The sequence below is a fragment of the Protopterus annectens genome, chromosome 10.part0 (assembly GCF_019279795.1).
Source record: "Protopterus annectens isolate FY-2018-M chromosome 10.part0, PAN1.0, whole genome shotgun sequence".
Classification (NCBI taxonomy): Eukaryota; Metazoa; Chordata; order Ceratodontiformes; family Protopteridae; genus Protopterus; species Protopterus annectens.
Window position 1 is genome coordinate 1,475,533,996 of NC_056744.1, and position 25,333 is coordinate 1,475,559,328.

General features: G+C 38.1%; 1 protein-coding gene across 1 annotated transcript in view; it reads left to right on the top strand.

The window, feature by feature from the left end:
* Positions 1-25,333, top strand: part of LOC122814308 (eukaryotic translation initiation factor 3 subunit E-like) — a 53,173-nt gene that overhangs the window by 18,273 nt on the left and 9,567 nt on the right. The window contains exons 2-5 of the mRNA XM_044086895.1: positions 432-549; positions 12,398-12,515; positions 18,691-18,733; positions 20,380-20,484. Of these exons, the coding sequence (XP_043942830.1) occupies positions 432-549; positions 12,398-12,515; positions 18,691-18,733; positions 20,380-20,484 (384 nt within the window). The remainder of the gene's footprint in view (positions 1-431; positions 550-12,397; positions 12,516-18,690; positions 18,734-20,379; positions 20,485-25,333) is intronic.

Below are 25,333 nucleotides of genomic sequence, written 5' to 3' on the forward strand. Positions count from 1 at the left end.
TCTGTTCCTCAGTCTGCCTCATTAGCATTTAGCATGTCCAAAGAGACAGCACACCATGATGCTGCAAGTCTTCGTGCTAAAGTACTGTGGTGGAGCTGTCTCTGAATTTGAAAAAGTTACTGCATGGCAACTTTAATGCATTTGACCCTAAGCAGATAGTTAATGAAGAGCATTTAACATTTGGCAGTATAAATGCCATGTGCTGTCAGGTCCTACTTTAATGCATGACCCTAAGCAGATAGTTAATGAAGAGCATTTAACATTTTGCAGTATAAATGTCATTTGCTGTCAGGTCCTACATTAGTCTTAAATTAAGACTATAATGTTAGTCTTAAGAAAAATCTGACAGATTTCTAGCCTTGATGCTTGCTTTATTTATAATTTGCCTTTGTCAAATGAAATACAATGCTTTTTTTATTTTTCTGTTGCAGTTATACAGTGAAAAACAACTTTTTCAGAGAAAATTGGACTTACTTAGCCATACCTTTATGGTTGACATGGCCATGGATGTACACAAAAAGTTGTATCCTGATGAAGACATACCTCAGGGTAAGTTGTAGAGATAAAATGCAGACACATCAACAGATCTTGTACATCTGGGCCTCTCTTAGAACTTGCTTGTCTTGCTGAGCAGGAGCTGTTTATGTTTATGCTGAGAACAAGATTTTGGCAGCAGATAAGAACTGACCTCATGGCCTATGCAATCTGTCATTTATTGGTTGGATTGGCTGGAGGCCCTACTTAGTTTAACAGCTTATCCATCTGGGCCTATTGTTTGCAAGGGTAGCCTTATATCTGTACCATGCATTGTATAATTTTTCATTGTTTTTGTCTTTCTTATGTAACCAGTAAGGCAACTAGTGTTCCATCACCCTTCTTATGAAATAATGCTTCTTTTATCTCACCCTTTCCAGTGTACCTGAAACAGTGACTGCCTTGTATGTCTCTTGCTAAAAACATCCTATCTACCTGGATGGGGTAGATCCCTAAGGTAGTTAATAGCCTTTCATTCATATCCTTGCTGCTCCCCTTCCTAAACACTGTGCACATTCATTGTTTTTAATTGAAGACCCTGCAACATTATGGTTGTTCTTAGTGATGCTGCTTCTGTTCTGTTTTATGTAACTAAAATTACAAGGACCCAGAAGGGCCCCAAACTGCATGCATGCCCTAGATATGATGCGCTTGTGACTTTTTATTTTCTTTTACCATTGCTTCTTATTTAGATTCATAGATTTGGCTGTTAAACTTATATCCTGCTGACCTTCAAGCAGTTTGATAGACATCACCTCATATGTCCCACTTCAAATAATGTCATTAGTTATACAGGTACTCCTCTCAACTTTGATACCAGACAATCAAAGAGCATGAGTTCTATTCCCCCGTGAGGTGCTTGGAGTCATTTTTCCAATGCTAATGCTACATAAAAGATAGTGCTGCATTTCTCAATGTGCCATCCTTCAGAAGAGACATTAAACCAAATCCCCATCTGATTGAGTTGGTAGTGGCTCAGGTGAATGTAAAATCTCCCATAACACTTATGAAAAATAGTAAGGGAATTTCATCAGTGTCCTGTCCAATTTCCTGCTAGTCAATATAACTATCACTTTGTATCTCCCTTGAAAAGAGTTCATAGAACTAGAGAGATTAACTAGTCAACAAAAACATGCACAAATAAATAAATAAATGATTAAATGTTATCTCCTATTTCCCATTTACATATCAAAATAATATTTAAAGAAACTGATTACTGACTGATTGTAAGGAGAAGCCTATTCTGTAATTTTGGCAGACTCTGAATTATGTATCTACCACTTTGTTTCTGTTGTTCCCTGATCTAGGGCTTGCTCCCCAAGTAGTGCATTCCAGGCATGACTTTCAGACAGAATCAGATTTTGTCTTGCAGAATCCACAATTAAAGAACGGAATGACAGTCTTTGAAAACTTTCTGAGAAATGCAAGTTTTTTTCGATCCTGTGATTTTTTTCCAGTAAAGAAAATATATTTCTTTAAATACTTCTAGGTGGCTTGTTTGAAGGCTAAATAAACCAGCACTGTATTCAGAAATGGATCAGTTCAGTGAAGTATAGAGTGATAGAATGACCTCCTTAGAGTCATGAGATATACTCTTTAGAATTAGATGGGCTACAGAATATGCTTTTCTGGCTTTGGTAGATACACACTAGTCACATTTAAATGGTTAACGATCATTATCCCTCATCTTTAATTATGCTGTCTCTTTTTATGACTGGACCATTTAATTTGTAACCAGTGTTTATGCCCTTTTAGTGAGCTGTTATGATTTACATTCACTAATACTAAAGGGAAGATCATTGCTATCAAACTTTTTTTCGTAAACCATCTTGACGACCTTTGACAGCTTTTACTGAAGAAATTATATTACACAGGTTGCAATTAATAATCAACACATCAGGTTATCCACAACTCAGTTCCTAATTTAATATTTGATAAAAATATTCCAAAAAAACAAACAAAAACAAAATAAATGGCTGCAGTACAAAACCATGTGAGGAAGTACTGGTAACCTCTGAGAGAGATAACTAATCCATATCCTGATTATGGTATAAGATAATTAGCCTATACCCTGATTTATGGTATAAGATTATAACCCAAACCCAGATTTATGGTGTAAGATAATTAACGCATACCCTGATTTATGGTATAAGATAATTAATCCATACCTGGACTTATTAATAATTAACCCAAACGCTGATTTATGGCATAAGATAATTAAATCTTACTCTAACTTAGGATATAAAATAATTAACCCATATCCTGATTTAAGCTGGAAGATAAAATAACCATACTCTGATTTAGGATATAAGATAATTAACCCATATTCTGATTTATGGTATAAGATAATTAACCCATATCCTGATTTATGGTACAAGATAATTAACCCATACTCTGATCTATGCTATAAGATAATAGCCCAAACCCTGATTTATGGTATAAGATAATTAACCCATACCATGATTTATGATATACAATAATTAACCCATTCCCTGATTTAAGCTATAAGATAAAATACCCATACCCTGATTTAGGATATAAGATAATTACCCCCATATCCTGTTTTACAGTATAAGATAATTAACCTATACCCTGATTTATGGTATAACATAATTAACCAATTTCCTGCTTTAAATTATAAGATAACTAACCCATATCCTGATTTATGGAACAAGATAATTAACCCATACTCTGATCTATGCTATAGGGCAGCTGCAGTGGTGCAGCGGTTAGCATTGCCACTTCACAGCAAAAGGTTCTCCTGTTCGATCCTTAGCTGGGGTGCCTTCTGTGTGGAGTCTGCATGTCCTCCCTATGGTCACGTGGGTTTCCTCCAGGTGCTCCGGTTTCGTCCCACATCCCAAAGACATGCTGTAGGTGGAGTGGATAGTCTAAACTGGCCCTAGACGTGAGTGTGTGAGTGTGTGTGCCTTCCGTGGAAGGTTGGGCGCTGGGCTGGCAACTCGACACTGTAAAACCCCACTGCCAATCATGAGCAGACAGGTGATCCGCTGTGGTAACCCCTAACTGGGAAAAGCCGAAAGGAGAAGAAGAAGAAGACTCTGATCTATGCTATAAGATAATAGCCCAAACCCTGATTTATGGTATAAGATAATTAACCCATACCCTGATTTATGGTATAACATAATTAACCCATTTCCTGCTTTAAGGTATAGGATAACTAACCCATACCCTGATTTCTAGTATAAGCACATTTGTTCTGCCCTTTTTATGTAAACTCTAATTATATATCACCAAGATGCTATTCACAATCTTTCCCATTCAATTTTCTGATGTAATCAAAGAATACTTTATTACTCTTTTTAGTCTTTGAGACCAAGCCAAGTTAATAATTTATGACTTGATAAAAATAGTGTGCAGGTTCTACATGTTATTAAGTCTTGATGCTTTTGTGATTACGGTAAGTTTTAAAAGCTAATTAGTATCCCTTGTTGGTTGTATATCTTTATTAGTTTTGTTATTCTATCAGCTTTTTTTGTAATTTATCTCTATATTAAGTGTTTTACCCCAGTTATGTGTTAATTAATGCAGAAATTAATAATTTCAAATAACTAATTGCCAGCATTCTGAGCAGATTTAGTCATGTTTTTGAGGATGGTACACAAGTCTGTTTTCTTATGATTGTCTTTTTTCAATCATAGTTTCCACTAGTAAATTCTATGAACCATGATATACTTATAAATCAGTTCCATTTTACAATTAAGCTAAAGGTAATGGCATCATGATCTGTATCAATTACAGAGGGTGTAACCACAGGTGAGGTGCAGAAAGATCCTACACTCCTTAGCATGATATCTAAGATAGTGCCATTCCTAGCTAGTTTTCAGAGTATTTGCTCCAAGATGTTTTGACTAGCATAGTTAGTTAATATTTGGTGACATTTAGTTGATATTGGCTAGTTTATTCAGTCAACATTTGGGTAGTTGAAATCGACCACAAGGACTTTACTTTCATTGATGTTTATAGCATGGAGTTGTGTCAGGAAGTCTTCGTACTCTGTATGGGATGGAGTTGGTTTATCATAGATTATTATAGATTATTACAATGTAGTGCAGGGAGTGCACTGATTACACTCTGATATTCAGAAAAAGACGAATCAGTTAAACACAAGAGTGGCGCAAGACCTGACCTTACACCTTGCTTAAGTTGTTAAGGTCAGGTCTCGCGCTAGACAGTAAAATCTGCAAGTATAAAAGACAGTGGCAAAAATGAAATATTTGTTTCTGCCTGCTGTCCATAAATAACATGTACCTGACATCCTGTTCTAAACCTAGAAAGTTCTTAGACTAACTGGATGTGTGTGTTTGCCTGATTTACTGAAGGATATGAAGTCTGAAACCTAAATGTATGCCATTATTTAGTATCTTCAGTCCTCAGTAATTTATCCTAAAACCATGGACTTCATGAGGATCATACCCAACATATGAGACAAAAATATTGGCATTCTGTGAAAATCTGGACAGCTGAGAGGCATGGGAGGTAAGTGTAAACACAAGGGACAATGTTACACTAACTTTCTGAAAGTGCTGACTAAGTGTTTATGGCTTTGAAAGCTGGTAAAACACTTTTTTTATTTTGTTTTTGCTGTAACTTGTAGTACATGGAACAGATAAAGCTCCATGCACTACAAAGAAATATGAGTGGTCAGCCAAGTCTAACCTAATAGCATGTGTTCTCATCATGGATATCAAGATTCACCTCTCAAGCTTTTCTCTTGAAATAAGTTACTGGGCATCCATGTCTCAAACACATAATAATGCAGTTAGTATCAGCATAATCTTCCATATTATATTCAATACCAGTTGCATTAATCACTATATGAGCAAGTTCTAGTTCTGAGTTGATTACTTGGCTTTTGGCTTTTAGGTGAGATTTAGTTAAGATTGAGACACCACAAGCCCATCAAAGGTAAACCAGTTTGGCTGAATGCATGTCTCACTCCAGACTGACAGACAGTGAATCATCTCTGTGATGCCATGTTCTTAGTCACTGACTAAATGCCAAAATATGACCATGATATTTAGGTGTAATATGAGGTGGTCGGAAGAAACTGCTAAGTAGATGTGTTTTCACGGGTTCACTTTAAATAATCGAATGTTCAGAACATCAACATTCTGATCATCGAGACCAGAACATCGATGTTCAGAACATCGAAGGTTTAAAGTGGAAGTGCCAGGTAAGTGAGATTGTGGAAGGTTGGGTGTGTATGCAGGGCAGCAAGGTGCCCTGCATGTTGTGTGTGTGCCACCTGGGTGTTGGCATTGCAGGTAGGGTACGGGAAATCTCCCGTTTAGCGCTACCGCATATAGCAGTAAATGGAAGATTTCCCTTACCCCACTGTAGTGTGATCTCGGAGTTGGAATATTAAAGTGAGGGGGCACAGCCCCCCCACATGGGGGGGGCAAAGCCCCCCTGCATAACATAGTGCTTTTGATTTTTTTCTTGTTTTTATGGTTCATTTTGAACTTTCGATGTTCTGAACATCGATGTTCTGGTCTCGATGATCAGAACGTCGATGTTCTGAACATTTGATGATTCAAAGTGAATCCGTTTTCACATAACTTCAAAAATTCTCACCAATAACAACCATGTTATATTTAAACTTAATATTTTTATTCTAGTTGAAAGGCTCATAATTTTGACCTTAATCAGGCTTGACATTGTCACAAGCTCTTTGTAAAGTCCAGTGAGGTGCGTGTGTCTGTTTGATATACAGTGGGGTCACCAAATTCTTAAATGTTTTTTGGGTTGCTAGGTTGCAGTATCTGCCTTATAGGTTTTTGAGGCCAACTTGGTGCATTTTAATTCTAGATATTTGCCTACTTGCCAGGGACGCCCTGGTCCTTTTTTAGAGTTTCCCGGTCCTAGGCAGTAATTCTGATTTCTGGGTCAGATGAGAATCGGTTCAGTCTCTTATTCACATCTATGACATAACAGAGTTGAATAGCTTTGAATAGTGAGAACCAAAGCACTGACCCTTGGGGTAACAAACCGACCACTTACCTTGTCCCTCACAGCTGCCCCATAGACATATATGAGTTTCTCCTTATATCTATTGCCCCTCACAATGCATACTTTTTTATACTGCTGCTAGCCCTTTCAGTTTACCAGGATTTACTTTTACATGTGGAAACAAATCCTTACTGAAGTCCAGGGGACCCAAAACTACTGGCATTCCCTCCTTCAGCTCTATTCTTACTCTGTCTTATAAACTACAAATGAGATATTGCTGCTCTTGGCAAGTAAAACTGTGCTGGTTTGGAACCAAAGCTGATTACACTTTAGAAGAGTCTCGGGTCTTTCTCTCAGGATCTTCCTCCCAGACACTAGCATCAGGCTAAGTGGTCTGTACTTCCCTGACCTAATCCAGCTGCCTGCCTTGAACAATGATACAACTTAAACTGCTTTCCAGTTCCCCTAATGGTCAGGAACTCATTACTGATTGCTGTAAATGGTACTGCCAGGACACTGGCTAGGTTTATTTTTCCAAACAACTGTATTAAATTTACACATATGACAAAGGCAGTCTTACATTTATATAAATGAAAAACATACAGAATGATATCACTTTAGTTGCAAACAGTTTACATCACAGACACCTTTGAAACAACTGCAGTCGTAAACGTTATAAATCACTTATAAACCTTCTAGTCATTGTCTGTTAAGCATTATATAGCTCGTTCAAATGCTGCCTCCTAAACCTTGTGCCTGCTCTGCATATATTGTTCCCACAAATCCCATTTTTTCCTATGTAGTTTGCTCCTTCCCTTTTCTAAAGATCCCAATTCCAGTTGTTTTATCTCTTGTCACTATATTCACTACTTCTAGTAAAGTTGGTCTAGACTTTGATTTCCATTTTCTAGTAATTGTTTTTTTGGCAGCCACCATAATTAGACTCAGCAAAGCTTTACTATGTCTAGGCAATTCCGATTCTGTAGAATAACTCAAAAAAATCATCTCCCCAGTCAGTCCAATCTGCTCACCCAGCATCTACGACAGAGAGGTCTGAAGGAAATACGAAAAGTGTGCCAGCTCATCCCCCTTCCAAAAATTTTATTCCCAGCTTTCACGTTATTGCCTGTCATACCGCCAACATTTGTTATCCACATGAGGAAAAATTCTTTGGAGTCTACTTGGACACTGGCTAGGTTTTGACTACTATTACTAACAGTCTTGCACTATTGTAGTTTGTGTCTTCCTATAAGCTAATCAGTTAATCAATGTTTCTAGCCTCTCCCTCCACTTTGGCCCATCCATTGACCTCACCACCTTCTGTCTCCTTCCCATTCTAGCATGGTACCCTGCTCTCTCTCTCCCTCTCTTTTTGTAAGTTATGATATTAAGGATTGTTTCAGTAGTATAGCAATGTCCCTGCTGCCCTTAACCTCTCTTCCATCCCTGATCATCCTGTTTGCATTCATGTCCCCCTTCCTCTTCTCTGAAATGTAGATGAAAAATTATTTTCATCCACATTTTACACCATAGGTTAGTTTCTTTTCTGAACCCAGCCTTGACTTTCCTTACCTATTTAACTGCCTTTTTTTGGGGGTGGGGTTGATATATGACCGATTCTTTTTACCCTCTCCCTATTTCTTTCTACCAAATAAATGCTTTCCCCTTGTTCAAGATTATGACCTTGACGACCCATATCAGCCATTTTAGCCTTGTTGTGAGTGCTACCTTCTTTCTTTTGGACAAGTTCCCATGCACACCTCTCAGAATGCTATCTGTGAATCATATCTGTGGGTTGTTTGCACTCCACTTCTCACTGTTTCTTAGCTGTGTGTAGTCCAACTTTCTGTAGTCTCACACTGCAGTCTTTTTTCCTTTAGATCTCCAATGCTCTGCATAAAGTGAAATGAACCATACTTTATAGTGCTTGTTGTTGGGCAGTAGGAATCTCACTTCCACACTGTGAACTTTGCTTGATGTGGAGGATTATGTTTCTAATGTTTAGTAATTTTTTTTCCTGGTTCCTTCTTGCACCAAATAAACAAATTTTCTTTCTGATGAAGTTTCTATCAAGATCCTTTCTCTTTCATCTCTGGATGTAGGAACTTACCATTCTGCATCTGGAAGACTGAGATCTCCCACTACCATGGCCCTCTTTTTCAGCCATGAACTCTTTCATGTGACAGGAGGTAGAAGTTGGTGCCTAACTATCAATCCCCCCAACAAACACACTCTGCAGTTGGATTACTGCTGCACTTACCTTTCTCACTGCTAACATTTTGCCCTGGTGCCCAACTATCAACCCCCCCCCACACACTCTGCAGTTGGATTACTGCTGCACTTACCTTTCTCACTACTAACATCCTGCCCTGTTCCACAATCCCTCTCCTTCCTCCAGTGCTCTGCAAGCTACTCCATCTTTTACAGTAACTGCAGTTTACCCCCTTCCCTTTTTGTCACTCATGAAAATAAAACAGTCTGGAGCTCCAATATCCTAGACCTTCTTTTTCTGTCGCCTGGGTGTCTGTGATTCTGGTAATGTCTACCTTGTCAGATTCTAGTGTAGCCTATATTTCCCCATCTTTTCCTAAGGATCCTTTTATTCCACAACACCTTTTCATTTTCCAACAGATTTTGATCTTTCTTCTCCAACTATTCCTTCCTACATTACTGGGCATTTTTCATGTTTAATTCCTTTTTCTCATCCCCCCATTCTGATCCACCTTCCCACTTCTTCAGATACTTTCTTGTTCACTTCCATCTTCTTTATTCCCTTTTTCTCAGGTTAAATGAATAGTAGTGATTACAGCTTCATAAATCCTGTCTTTCAGCTGCATTGCTCCTCCTCTTTCTGAGTTGATCCCTATCCTCACCATAAGCTCCTCCCTAACCTGTGAATCCTCACTGTTGTCATATACCTGTATCATTCTCTCTCCTGCTAACTATGGCAATCACACATTGTACTTCCTGATTCTTAGCTTCCTTGGTGTGCTGGCTGCAGGCATTAGTAGGACCTTTCACTATCCTTTCAAGCTCATGGCATATCTTGGTCACCCCCTTAGCACTTCTGGCTACGTACTCAGTGTCCATGCCATTAGCTTATTGTCCCCATTGCAGACCATGACAGGGGTCCTTGTCCTACCCTTCACTGATATGTTTCCTACTTGATCCATTAGCCTGTACAGGGATAGTCCTGGCACTGTCATCACTGTGACCATACCTTCACTTTTTCCTGGCTCCCTATTGAAACATCAAAACTGGGATTGTTGTATCTTGACAGTTCAAAAAAAATGTAAAAATATGAAAGAAGAGTGATTCTCAAGCATTGCTCTTCTCCTTTAAATTTATTTTTTTCTGGGGAGAACAAGCCCTCTTGCACCCCTCAATATGGAGGGGAAAAGCACCTCCACACTCCAAATTTATATATACTAACTCCAAAATCATCATATCTAAGAGAAAAGGGAATATTCTGAGAAATGCCCATCTCAAAGTTAATATATGTAAGCCCAGATTTTTGGTCATTCAGTCACCACTTTTTGGCACTCAGCAATCTGAGCCCTGACATTCTAAATGGTCACCCTGTTTCCAGTCAGTGTGGTTCATTTCCTTTTTCTGTGATTATGAGTAGATTCTCTGTAATGCCAATGCTAACTCTCCAGCCCTCCCTAAGTTTCTGTCTCTAGTGCTGGATTTTCTAACCTTAACCTCTCTTGCTGCCAAAAGGCTCTATGATAAATAGGCCTTTGTCTCTAAGTGGACACACTTTTCAGTTTGGGTGTTGAAGTACTCTGTACCACCCCAGTTATTTAACTTAATAGCTCCGGCACATGCATGATCTGGGCCTCAGTGATTCCAAAGTCAGGCTATATATGACAGCTATTTCTGCACATGCATGATCTGGGCCTCAGTGATTCCAAGGTCAGGATATATATGACAGTTATTTCTGCACATCATGACCTTAGGATGGTGAGCCTGCACCAGCTGGTCAATCAGTTACTTAAATGAATGTTGTATCTTTGTCCTTTGAAGAACTCCTGTCTTCTGTGGCACCAGAACTTCATGATTGACAGGCTTGCTGATCAGTCATTTGAGCCAGCTAAGTTGGTGTTAAAGTCAGTTTCTTGGAAGATGCTCTTCCTAAAGACCATTATCTCTTTGTATAGGATCATGAGTTTTCATGCCTTCAAGCTTAGGGAACCATGTCTGGCCTTTTACAAGATTTGCATGTCCTTTAAGATAAATGCATAATCTTTCATAAGATGAATTCTGAGTTATCTCTAAACCAGTCTTTTCTTCTCCTGGTTTTACTTACAGGAGTGGAAACCAGAGAGAGAAATGCCCCTTTGCACCAGAGATACTTACCATTAGCTCAGGTGTTGCCTGAAATGGATACAATAGTTCAGAAATATGGCCCTGTTATTTATTCACTTTAGGGTGGGAAAGGCTTGCATTTGTATAGAAGACACTTCCCCAGGGGTATTACCAAGTGCACTATATTATTCCAACAAGTTTGTAAACACCCAGCAGGTACCCTGCCCTTTTACCTCCATTGTCCACTGCTTGCCCTGCCTTCCCCACACCACCCCACACCCCTCCACACATACATTTTATAACATGAATGGGCATGGCAACTCTAAACCACTAGAGCTGGAATATCCCCCTTCTTTTTTTTGTTAAGTACTTCCTCGGATGTACTTGCATTGCAGTAAAGTGGTACATGTTGAAAAACCTGCCATCTGAGGGTGGCAACCTTACTTTCTCTTGTATTCTTTTTCTTGTGGTAGATTGAAAACTGAAGCTTATAAACTGATCTCTGGACTACCAGATCAGCTTGTACATTTGTGGATAGTCCAGAAAACAAATGGGCAGTGAAAGCCTACTCCCCTACAGGAGTGTCTGTCATTAGTGCATGTTCACAATGTCTCCAGTGAAGACATTTATGTGCAGCCACATAGTCATCTACTCACACTGTCACCAAACATTCCTACCTCAACAGCCTCACTGGAAGAAAGATCTCCTTTGGGAAGGCAACACTGCAGGAGTTGGCCTACTGAGCACCACCATGTGTGATCCTTTAGTTTCTTCTCCCATTTAGTTTGCTTTTGGGGTTCAGTCCAACCAAGGATCCATTGAGAAGGGTTCCTCAATGTTAGGCATAGCATACATGTTCTTAACATATCACTCGATCTGTCAAGAGGACAGTCCTTGATGGGCATGTTGACCCTTCTGCCATCCCTTCCAGTGTATAGTGCACTTTCGGTTATCACTGTTGGTGTCCCCCCTTGTGCTGGGCAACTATATACCTGCATATTACTTGTTAGCACTGTAGCTGGTAGTCTTGATTTTCAGAAATGCACTTCCTACTGACTAAGTGCGAACTAGTTGGCACACTGAATGGGCACATTGATGTAGCTAGCATTTGATGTCCAGAATGAGCATACATATATCTGCAGGTAAGGAAGTCTAAAGAATTTTCATGGTGTATCATGATGGGGAGAACGGGTGAACTAAGGACCCATAAGTAAGGGTCATCTTCACAGATCAGTTGACAAGTAGGAATTTATCTGCTTGCATGTGTGTGTGTGTGTGTGTGTGTGTGTGTGTGTGTGTGTGTGTGTGTGTGTGTGTGTGTGTCTGTGTGTTTGTGCGTGCATGTGTGTGACCTGAAGTTGTTAATGTGCCCTTGCAGTTCTTACCCTTGTTATGTATCCAAGACATTGTCTTCTGGACAAGTTATTACTAGTCTAGAAATGAGGTGTGATTTTGTTTGGTGCTGTGAATGGATTTCTTTACTCTGGAACACTGTATATTGTTGACATAAATACTAGATGCAACTGCACATTTGTGCAATGTAAAATATTTCACTTATGAAATATGATTATATTTACAGACCTGAGAGACTGGAGAGCTGATGTTATTAATAAGTTACAACAAGCTCAGGCTGAAGCAACATTAATTGGAAAGCTGTTTGAAGACCCTGAAACAACAAGACTAATACAGACAACTAAGTAAGTTCTGTAATTTAACATTTGTAAAATATGTATGAGAAAATACAGCCTTTATGTAAAAACTGTCAATTTGCTCAAAAATTTTACATTTTATTTTTTCTTGATCATTGTCTTAAGTTTACCTTTGTTCCTTGAAAACATAATGCCTGTTGTGATGGTACAAATTGTTACTGTTGAAAAGAGCAGGATAGGCTACTTGTCTGATGAGTAAAGCATTGGTATTTATTTTAGTTTGTAAGCAAAGAATAAAAGGATACACTGAAAGAATACGAACTTGAAAAATTTTAGATAGATGCTTGAGAAATGTTAAAACAAAAATCTGAGAAATTCATTGACTATATGTTTGTATAAGAGAGCTTTAGCTACTGAGTCATAGGTAGGAATCTCATTACATCATTTTATATGCATTCATTTGGCCTGCTGTGATAGTAGGAGCTTGAATCCTATGCCAGAAAAGATAAGGGCTCAAGTAATCAGAGGAGGTAGCTTTAGTGATGTTAGCCTTTTATTTTATTTTTTAATGTGTCCAAGAGCACATAACTAACACTGACCACTACAAGTTAGAACTATGTAGACTTTGTCCCCATGACTACAATCTTCTGTAGCAACACTGGCCCAGCTGGTAACACAGAAGGAGAGTCTCTTTCAAGATGAGTTAAGTTGCTCATGTAACAGACAACAGAGAAGACATTTGCTGGCAGTCTAGAACTTGGCAGGAGCATCTACTCTGATCATACTTTATGTAGATCACAGAAAACCACAAATACTGAAGTGGTTCAAAACAGTCACCCAAAACAGGAGAAATATCCAAACGGGTTCAAAGAAAAAATTTTATTAAGCTCTAGAAACACTTTTAGTTGGTTTTAAAAAAACAACTTCTTCAGATTAAAGCCATTTTTAAAAAAAACGGGGGTTTAAATTCCCCTCTTTCTTGTCACATGACTGCAATCAACAACATCAATGGTTATCCACATGGCGTTTAACAAATAAAACCCCACCCCTCCTTTCTCTTATAACAAAGTTCTATAAATGTTATAAAAATCAATAGTTACATACATAAAACTTCCTTATGTGTTCAAATAAAAAACATTTACTTTAAATAAGTACTTCATGTATAGATCACAGAAGAATTAGATCACCATGTTGGTCACTGGAAAAAGATCTGCCTTATTTTAAAAGAAGCTTGTCAACAGTAGTTTCTAAAAGTCAGAAATGATCCAGGAATGTATAGTGCTGAGCCTTGGTTTCACAGTAGCCTTTAGGTGGTTGGGGGTCCTAGAGGTACCATAACTAGACCTTTGCATGGTCATCAGGTACAAGTTCAAAACATACTTCAGTTAAATCTATGATAAAGTGGCATAAAATAGAATTTCCGGTGATTCGTATCCTACCACCCATGTTTGGTATGTTAGCCTACCAGCATTATCCCTACTATGTATAATGATCCCCAAGAATTTTTAGTCTCTGCCAGATCTTTTAGGTTACTTGCTCTGCCAGACAATATCTATTATCTACCATTTTGTGCAGCATTAAATCTGTTGGATAAAAGAAGTATAGTTCTTTCAGAGACGTTAAAACCAGGAACATTAAGTAATGAATTAGGGAACACTGTAAGCAAGATAGACATATTGCACAGCACTGTGCTACTTTGGTAAAGAGTTGGCATGTATAGTTCATATATGTACCCTCAGGAAACAGTTAGAAATATAGCAAACCACCTAAAGGGAAGGACTTGGGGTTTGCAATCTTGATCCATAGCACAAGGTTGATGGCTTCCATTCCCTGCTAACTCGGCTTTTGCCCCAGGTGAATGAATGGGGCAATAGAGCAGATAGGAGGGCATGGCTTTATGGTAAATGTGGGTCAGGGAAAAAAACAAGTGAGTCAGCTTCAGAAGATGAGTAGCAATAACATCCCTAATGTAGAGAAAAAATTGGATCAGATTTTAAACAGTGTTCATTTTCCCACATGATTTCACCTTGAAGTAAAGCCTGAAAACAGTGCAAAGTACAGTACGCTTCCTTGTGATCTGTTTAAACATATTTCCAAAAGACAGGTCTGAATCTGGTCTGGCAGCTAGCACAGAGGACTAAGGCTCTCACATGTTATCGAGCTGTTTCCTGTAGATTAGAATACAGAGTTTGATTCCTTCCCTCCCCATTTGCCTACTGTGTAACTCTGAGCAAGTGTCTTAACCAAATAATGCTCCTGGGTCACACTTGAAGGATTGTTCCTTGAAAAGGGTCACTTTTGCCTAAAGGACTTGTCCAGCTAATATGTATAATATTTTAAGAGACCTTAGCACATGTAATGCCCAGTTAGGAAAAGACAACTAAGCATTTTCAAACAACTTGCAATTGTGTTTCATAGGGTCGGTTAAAAGGATAACTCTACAGATTCTGCTCTCTGCCACCTGCCTTCTTTGTATATTGTGGACTGAGTGTAGAAGAAGACATGGGAGGCCATATTACAGTTTGGGCATTAGAATGACTTTGGCAATTGTTAGATGAATGACTGGAGAGCACAGATCAGGGATTTTGTATTGTGGTTTTAACTGGGACAGGACTTTATTGATTATGTTGTCAGTATGATTGGAAAAGAAAGAGAACGGTCAAAAGGAAGGCCAAGATCCATTTGTTCTGTGACACTGGGAATGGTATTCCCTTTGTGATCCAGTAGCAATACTGGAGGAATGGTAGCCACCTTCCTAGCTGTGGATAAGATCATTGCCTTAGTTTTCTTGTGCTTAAGCAGTAGTTTGTTTGAAGAAGCACAGTTACATAGCTGAGCAAAACTGCTTTGTAACTTTTGTAGGTCAGAGTGGTTTGAACTAGATTATAATAGTAGAATATCATTAGTGTACACGATTAAGTTAACTTTTAAAACATCAAGTGGGAAATCACTGAGAATCAGGGAAAGTAGAACTGGGCCTAGCAGAGATCCCTGGGATACTCCTGGATTAAATGTGTCAATACTGGAAAAAAGAGTCATTACTCTACACTTGAAAGGGTCTATTATTCAAATAGCTCTGAAATCAGTGAATTGTACTCTCACTAAAGTTGATCACTCTTGAGTTTATGTTTAACTGTTTCGAATGCCCTAGTCATAGCTACAAAGAGGCTTGCAGTGATTAGACTTTAATTTAGTTTATAGTAAATGGTATCAGTGTCCATTATAAGGGCAGTAAATGTACAAAAGCCATTAGGGAATCCATGCTCTGCATCACATAGGATGCTAAAGCTATTCATATGGGTAAGTAGCTGCTTACAGAGCAGTTTTTTAGAAATATCTTTAGTTTGCAGTGAAGAATTTTGTAACATGAGGGTATCAGATGTGATACTCTTGAATGACAATCATACTAGAAAATCCTATTTTTTTTTTTGTTTTCTTAAGAAGAATTTGAGGGGAAAGCACTGCCTAATGATTTAGATGTAATTGTAATAGTGTCACAATCTACTAAGGAACATTCTTTGACAAAAGTAGTGCATTTAAAGCCAGAGTATGCATGCATACACACACACACACACACACACACACACACACACACACACACATATATATATATATATATATATATATATATATATATATATATATATATATATATATATATAGATTGATATAAATATAATTGCATAATCAAATATGGAATGCTTCAAAAATTGAAGAAAAAAGAGCAATCGTTCTCGAGCATATTGAAAATGATCAAAAAGTACAAAAACAAAAATAATAATTTTTGCAGGGGTAGGCCCGCAGCACCCACACCCCCCTGTTACTCAAATATACCACCTCTGAGATTGCATAGCAAGCTCCCTGACACTGCTGCAAAGTGATCTCGCACAGAAAGAAGCTGTCAGGCTGAAAAATGAGGAAAAAGAGTGTCCCTTTTTTTAGCATTTGCTCTTAACTCAATACAGCAGAGTGATCCCTCTAGGTGTTTCTGCAATTACATCTTACTGATGTCTGTAGGTGTCAAGTATTACTTGTCCATATTTGTATTAATCATTTCAAAGTCATCTACAAAGTATTAAAATATTTCAACTTAAAGCTTACACAATGGGAAACACAACTGCATTGATATTTGATATCTTTCTAGTGCAGGTAAAGAGCTATTAATTGCTGTTTGTACAATATTTGCTTATATTGTCATAAATTTCATGATTTTCTAAATATCTTGACAACCAAGTAGGACAGACAGACCTGCTTAGCCTTCCATGAAAACTCACAGCTGGATAAACAAAATGCTGCTGACAGTATATGTATAACTTGAGTGGTTCTGAGTATTTTTAGTTGTTTACAAAATATTACAGACTTAACAGTCACTGCAGGTACTGTAACTTATAAGATCCAGTTAAGACCTACAACCTATGGAGTACTACCACTATAAAAATAGCCTTGTTTTGAAGAATTTGTCATTTACACTTCTTTAGTAACCTCTATGGTTCCAGAGAAATGAACATTTGTTTGAAATGTGAGGACATCATTTGATTATATCAAAAAGCTTAAGCACAGAGCAGACTTCCAGAACTTCATTGGTAGGAATGAGTTAACTGGCTGTCCAAATTTCAGGCAGTACATCCAAAATAAAAAGCTGTGAATTCAGGCAATACGATCAATGTAAAAGTTTAAAGTTTTTAATGACCCAAAGTTAAAAGACAATCCAATACGACTGTGTCACATATAAATAGGAAAAAAGTACTTCCATATATCGTTGTTGAGCGCTTTCGTCTCCCAGACCGGAGACTTCATCAGCCTTTTATTGTACCGGATTCTGCTTTTTACTGTGAGTAATGAGTTAACTCTCACAAAAAGCTTTCACTCTTATCAACTGTACCCGTATATATATATATATATATATATATATATATATATATATATATATATATATATATATATATATATATCTGTGTGTGTGTGTGTGTGTGTGTGTGTGTGTGTGTGTGTGTGTGTGTGTGTGTGTGTGTGTGTGTGTGTGTGTGTGTGTGTGTGTGTGTGCATGTGTGTATTTGACATTGTAGCACTGAGGCAGTAGTTAGTACTGACAGAATAAGGACGGCAAGGGATAACTGAGAAATGTCCAAGGTCAAGGTTTACTTCTACAAAAAGGGTGCTGCTCTGGTTTCCTCCTATTCACAGGTCACCTGCCATAGAAATAGTCAGAAGAGAAAACTGTGCAGTTAAACTGAACTTAAGAGTGACTCATTCAGAACTGAGCCTGCATGAACTTGTGCTTCCTTTCTGACCCTGAGAGTGCTTTTTAGGCTGTCTTTAAGTTTGTGACTTAATAATTCATGTCCCAATGCATACCTCACAAGTCTCCATATTATCACAGATTGTACAGAATGTTGCCACATACGTTTGATTTGTTCCTCATAAAAGTTTTGTTTTTTGACAAACCATTGAAGACTGAATTATATAAATTATGACAGACATTTGAGTTTCAGATGTCATGTCTTTCAAGAAATGCATGCTAATGCAAAACCTTCTATTCCAGCAACGTTATAACTTTATAAGAGCAATATTTAAAATCTGTTCACAGTATTAGGAATTTGTCCTGCCGTTATTTTTGGTTTGTCCAGAATTCTTGCACTGAGCGGCTGAGAGATATGTATGATTTCAAATGGACAGTGTGAGGAAAAAAAACAGTCATCTTTAAAGCATCTGACTTTAGGCTGCATCCCTGGCAATATTTGGCTATGTTCCCTGCTCCAGACAGTAATGCACAATATATTGTTAAGACCTCTTACCCACACCCACACGTACATCTGTGAATGCTAACTCCTCCTCCAGTAGATGCATGTAACTTGAAATACACAGTACGGTAATGCTTATTCTAACACTGTAAATGACATTCCAACAATGGGTGCTGCCGAAATGATGTTGGCACTATATGGGAATGGACTCACATTTTTTAATCATTATCATTTATTTATTGTAGAGTTCTCTCTCTCTCTCTCTCTCTCTCTCTCTCTATATATACACTGAAGCATTTGACATGTAATGTATTACCTGTGTGCATGTTTCACTTTTACTTCTCTATCTTGCCTTTCACCTGGGTCATAGCTAATAAGGGTCTATCTGGATCATTCCACCAGTATGAATATATACTATATACAATAGCCATGACTATTTAAAATGCATCATTATAACTTTAACATTCTGTTTCTAATTTCAGGGATGGGCGAATGTTGTCTGAATATTTAGCTGACAAACATGGCGTAAGTGCTATTTCTGTTTTACCACATCACTGCATATTTACTAGACCATCTTCATAATGAATTGATAGTTTTACTACTGAATGTTTCTAAAGCAATTGACAACAAGATAATAGTAGGGTGTGTTTATAGCTGACAACCTTGCATACTTACCTTCGACAAAGAGACAATCCCTGTACTCTACTTGTCTGAATGATTATGGTGGCGTGTTCAAGTGTTTTATGAATTTTTGCTCAAATGCATATGATTATGTTTATGTGTAATTATAACAGTGAGTATACACTATATTCTGGTTCACTTAGTATTTGTGTATATTATGTCATTATGTGTTTACATGTGTGTGATTATGTATACATACGTTTATATATGCATATTTGCAAGTATGTATATATGTATCTCTCTAAATACACACACACACACACACACAAACAAATATATATATATATATATATATATATATATATATATATATATATATATATATATATATATATATATATAATTATATGTGGTATATTGAAAGTTATGATACTCAATGCAAAATATCCTGCAATATTAAAATGCTGAAACTTTACAATGTTGAATTGAACTTACCTACTAATAGCATACATGTACTACAAATCTACACTGTACCACTACACAGCCAGTGAACAAACAATATCACTGCCCTATTAGTGAAATTCAGAAATGTGTGCTAATACGGGTCCTGCAAGGTGGGGCCTAAATCCATATCTTTGCACATGAAGGGGAGTAGGAATTTTAACTTTTCAGCATTTTGACACTTCAACATTGTACTTTCAGTATTATGACTTTCAGTATATTGCTTGTCATTTAGTTGAGACGGACCTGATATATAAATATATACAGAGAGACAGACAGACAGACACACATACACATATATCTATGTATAAAAACATTTATCTATAAAAACTGTTGTGTTGGATGGCTTGTTTTGCCATCTGTCTGTTAACTTCATGGTCAAACTATGCTCCAGAATTGCTTTGAAAGCTGTCACTGTTTTTAGGCCAATATTTGGAAGCTCACGATTGCAAAATATAACCAGACTACCTCATTTAAAATGTGACAGTACGCTGAATACAGACAGTATTCATGTGGAAAATGTCTGGCATTCTTGGTGTCTTTTATGACCCTACTGACCTGTGTAACTGCTGACCTTGATGTAGGCATGCAGACTGTATTCCTCCATACTAATAGCCTATTGATTCTCATTTTTGGGGTGCCATAACTTGCACTTTGACATGTGGACATGCCGATATTTAGTTGCAAGGATATCACTCCCCACCCTGGGATATGACTGCTGTGTGTTGCCATGTCACATGTGCCAAATGCCAAACCAGAGGGAATACAGTGCTTCATATAGTCTCTCAGCATGCATGTCTGTTTCTGGAGAAGTGCCCTTCCAAACCTTTGGTTCTTGGGAGTGCTAGTATCTGTTTCTCAGTGTCATCTTCCTGGGTCACCAGGGTTACCATTACTGGCCGGTTTCTCTACACAGTCATTCAAAAAGACTAGAAAGTGCAAGTCTCACAAGTCCAGTTGTTGCTCAGAGGTAAAGATTTATATAGGTTGATAAAATAGTACTGAAAAGCATTTTGCTTTATATTAATGGAACAATGTATTGTGTTTAGTTTCGACAGGAACACTTGGATAAGTTGTACATGTATGCAAAACACCTGTACGAATGTGGCTTATATGATGATGCTGCAGAATGGCTCAACGTTTTTCTAACCCTGGTAAGTAGTCCGTACTTACATCATTTTACAGCAGGAATTATCAGTATACTACAAGTTTTTGTCACAGCAGGAATGAATCATGTAACCTTCATTATAGATTCATGTATATGATCGTTCTGTCAGATCAGTGGAGAGGATTTAGGTGTTCAGTTGTTGATGAGATCATTGTTAACGAACTTTAGCCTGTAATCATGTGTTTGATTTCCTCAGTCCCCATTCACTTTCTGTGAGGTTATGAAAAAGCTGCTTAAAATATGCAACTTTTCCTAGTAAGTTTTCAAAGTTAGTAAATTAAATTTGTAGAAACAAGTAAAGAAAATATTGATTGAATATGTCGGTTTACATATAGCAGACATATTTTATTTCACAAGCCCTGATATGGAATTAAAATTTAATTAATTTTCTGGGTTTTTTTTATTTTTGGGAATAGAAACTATCTAGAGAAGCTGGACAGCTAGATGAGCTTTCATTTCACTGTGCACAGCATGTCTGTACCAGCTATAGGCTGCTTATACATAGCACACGCATAGTATGTGCAAAGTGTTTATAATACCATACAGTCAATGCCTGATAAAAGGGGAATATCAAGTATAGGGCATTGTATTTGATAACGAGTAACTATTTCATGCCTTGGCCATTTATATATAGCCTTTGTTTACCTCTACTAGTATAAATCTCAGTTTTCTTTATCAAACATCTGTGGTCCTTTGAGGTGACCCTGGCCCTGTTTTCTGCAGGTTTGTTGAAGGTGCTGTCTTGGTAATTCTGGGGCTTCTTTCCCTTCTCTCTGGCAGTCTTATTCCAGGCCTCTGAACATTTGTTTCCCCACAGGTTTTCGTAACATGCAGGGTGAACAGCCCAACATTTGGGTACCTGTGTATATTCAAAGCTTCCAGACACACTCTGTCTGTAGTTTGAGCAAGTGTTGGCCAATCAAAGGAGGTAGAGGTGTGCAGCACAATGAAAGTAGAACCACGGCAGCATAGCACTGAAGATGTTTTGCTTCATAGTCAGAGACCTAGGTTTGAATACTGTCCACTCATACTTCAAATGCAGTGTAAGGCACTTAACTCTTTTGTATTCCCTGGTTCCCCTATAGAAAATGAACACCTCAGTTAAACCTATGCGGCATAATTGTTTCATGTTTTGAAAACATGGAAAATAACAAAATAGCCCTCATATAAACAGAGTCCTCTACAGTGCACTAACTGCTGAGATTTACTCTCCTGAAATCTTCAAGTTATTTTTCTGCTGTTCATTTTCCAGGCTCAAGCACACCCACATCATCTACTAATAACACCACAATTGCACACCAAACTAGGAGAGTAAGCCTGGCCCCTGTGCCTGCCAAATATCTTATCTCACTCACATAGTTAAGTCAGTCTTGAGTTTCTTCTTACAAAAGTTCTGACATTCAATGCCTGGAAAACAGAGGCCATCTAAGTATGTGTGGCCACAGTTTCAGAAGCCAAGACCTGCACTGTTTATGCTGTTGGGGAGGGGGGAATCACCATTTCAGGCTCTGCTATAAATGACAGCCTTTTAATATAGGCATGCAAAGATGCAGAAAGGAGCAGATTCTGGCCTAAGTTGTACCTCAGCAGATGGTGACTGTTGTGAGTACCCTGGGAAGAGTTTGGTAGGTGGGTCCTTCACAGGGTTCCAGGCTATCACCTGTTGCACCATAACAAGGTAAACCACAAAGACAGCAGACATTAATTACATCTCCCAGTCTTTGTTTGTCCCACTGATGGCCGCACATTTTACTATCTCATCCTTCAGATAGCAAGAGTCGGGCTTTTGTCCATTTATTGCTTTGGTTAATGACAAGAAGTCCATAAAAAGGTGCATCCTGGTTATTATCTAGAAGACGTATCTTGGGGTATCAACATTATTTATTTAATTGACTGATCTGAGTACAGTTATGACCAGCCTGCAACTAGGAAGTGGTCCTTACAGTTCTCAATGGTGTGTTTAATTTTAACACTGATGACAGATATCACTTCTCTCCCAGGTCTCCCCTAGATGCAGCAAATTTAAATGGCTGAGACTGAAAAGGATCCACCAGGGCCTCCTGTGCAAACATGATTTACCATACATGATAAGAATTAAATGTCCAAATATTGTTCTGGTGGGACTTGTCGCTGCTGGTGCAGAAGCACATCCTTAGCTTAGGCTGCTTATTTTACCAGGCTCCATGCAGGCATTTCCGTTCAGCATGCTGCCTTCAGTGGGTGCATTGTTTAGATGCCAGTATCCCATCACATGCCCTCTATTACTCCTTCAGTTGTGAACATGTTCAACAAAAAAAGCCCTTGCAGCTCAGAGTTAAAAGTAAGGAAGGGCATCTAGCACCCTCTGTTTTCTGGAAAAATGACTTGGAGGACAAACAGACTTATTTCTTGGAAAAATGAGCACATTGAGTCCTTCATTGTCTTCATCTTCTCCCTGGATAACTCATCCTTTGGAAAAAAAATTAGATTGATAAAGTCCAATGTAGAATGGCTTGTGGCACATTTACATTCCCCCAGAAACATCTAAATGATATGTAGAAGATAATAAAATAAATCTGCCAATCCAGGTTTTATCACATGTATTCTGAACGAACTACAAAGTAATAAGTTGAGCAGTACAACTGTGTAACCACAGAGTAAACACAGGAACATCTGTAGCTTAGAAGAAACTCTGATGTCATACTTCACCACAGGAACTGGCTGCTTTGACAAGTGATATCATCAGGACAAACTGGGCTTGTTTAGAATAAGTCACATGACACTGATAAGAAAAGTTAGTTTTTTCTTTTCATCTTGAACACACACTGAGCAATACTGTAACTGGGTGAGCAGAAGGACTACGGGTGGGATTTTTTTAAAGCTAGAGTGCAACTAAGGTTCAGATAATTGTGGTCTGGGGGTCTTTGTTTTCTTTGCAGATATTTTTGTACATCACCTATAAAAGGGCATCTATAAACAACTTCTATCCAAAACTCTAATAAGAATTTGCTCTCCAAAATTCAGTAGAGATTTTAGTCTGGCTACAGCACAGTCAGCCTTGTTATCATTCTTAAGTATAACTAATACCAAACATAATAAGGGAGAAACTGGAGCATCAGTACACTTGGACTTGTCCAAAACATTCAGTACCATATCAGACCAATTACTCTTAGATAGACTCTCTGACCTAGGCTTACATGTAACACAATGAACTGGTTTCAAAGCATTTACTACTGTAGCACACCAATTACTCCCAGATAGACTCTTTGACCTAGGCTTACAGTGTAACACAACAAACTGGTTCTAAAACATTCATAACTGTATCACACCAATTACTCCTAGATAGACTCGCTGATCTAGGCTTACACTATTACCCAGTAAACTGGTTCAACAGTTCCCTTAATCAAAGAACCCAAAGCATCCATTCCTCATACCTCTCAACTGTCCAGATTTTTGCAGAATGTCCAGATTTTTGGTCTGTTCCTCATAAAAGTTGTGGTTTTCTGGCAAATCACTGGGATGATCTGAGGACTGTAGTTACTACATAATGACATACATATGAGCTTCAGACTTGCAATCTTTCAGAAAATGCATGTTAACACACACCCTGTTACTCTAGCAACTTTCTAAGTTTATAAGAGCAATAGATAAACTATGTCCCTATTTTTGGGCCTTTGTTCCCCCATTTTGTTGGGCTTTGTCTAGATTTTTTGCAGTAAGAGGTTGAGAGGTATGATCCATTGGCAAGACACATGTTCTTCTTACCAATTCATTACTGGAGGATGGCTTCACAGATCCATACTAGGCCCCTTTTTATTCAATGTATTCATAAATCAATGCATATAGTCACGATTATGTTACATGTAGTCCAATATGCAGATATTTCTACATTAATATGCACTGAACCTTCAATATTACAACTGCAGACTGTGACACAAACATTCTCTACTACCATGCAAAAGTGGCTCAACTAAACTAGTCCTCTTTGCACGTATTTCACTGTTAGGCACTGTTTAGGGCCCAACAAACTGGAGAAGAGCATCACAACACCATAGTATAGTAGCTCACAACACCCTGCATAAGCCAAAAACAATGTGTCACCATAAAGTCAAGGATGCGTTTAACCTTAAACTTCTCCTAGATCTAAAGAATTACACAGGTATCATTTGGAATCATCTGTGCTGAATAACCAAATAGATAAGTAAAACAGACCCTCTTTATTTAACATGTGTTTACCGGAAAAGTCTGACTTGAAATGAGTTAATTTTTAGCAGAGGCCCAGGAAGAAACACTCCAGATGCATGTCTTTGTAATGTGGGAGGAGACCCACACAAACACAGGGAGGAAATGCAGACTCCACACAGAAGGCACCCTAGCTTAGAATCGAACCAGAGAACCTCTTGCTGTGAGGCAACAATGCAATCTGCTGCACCACTGCGTTGTCCTGCAAAAGGACACAATACATTGGCTAGGAACTGAACCCAAGACTCCCACATGGGAAGCAAGAATTCTACCACTAAACCAGCAATGCAAACATATGATACCTTTCTAAACATCTTAAAGCTCCTTTTGATTCTACGTAACAGCAGACAAGAATTAACCAAAATGTTACAACTAAAACAAAATTAGCAAAGTCTTGTCTAGCTACTTTCCATCCAAATTTCCTTTCGACTTCCTGCCATGCCTGATTATTCATTTTAAAACTCAGTACTTCTTTACTTCCCTCCTGGATCACTTTCACTTCTGTGTAAACATATTTCCTTTGAGACTTCCTTGCACATTCAAGTCTTCCTTTTCTCATACATCTCTATCCACTTCCTTTCAGACTTCCTTCCATACCTCATTCCTCATTTCTA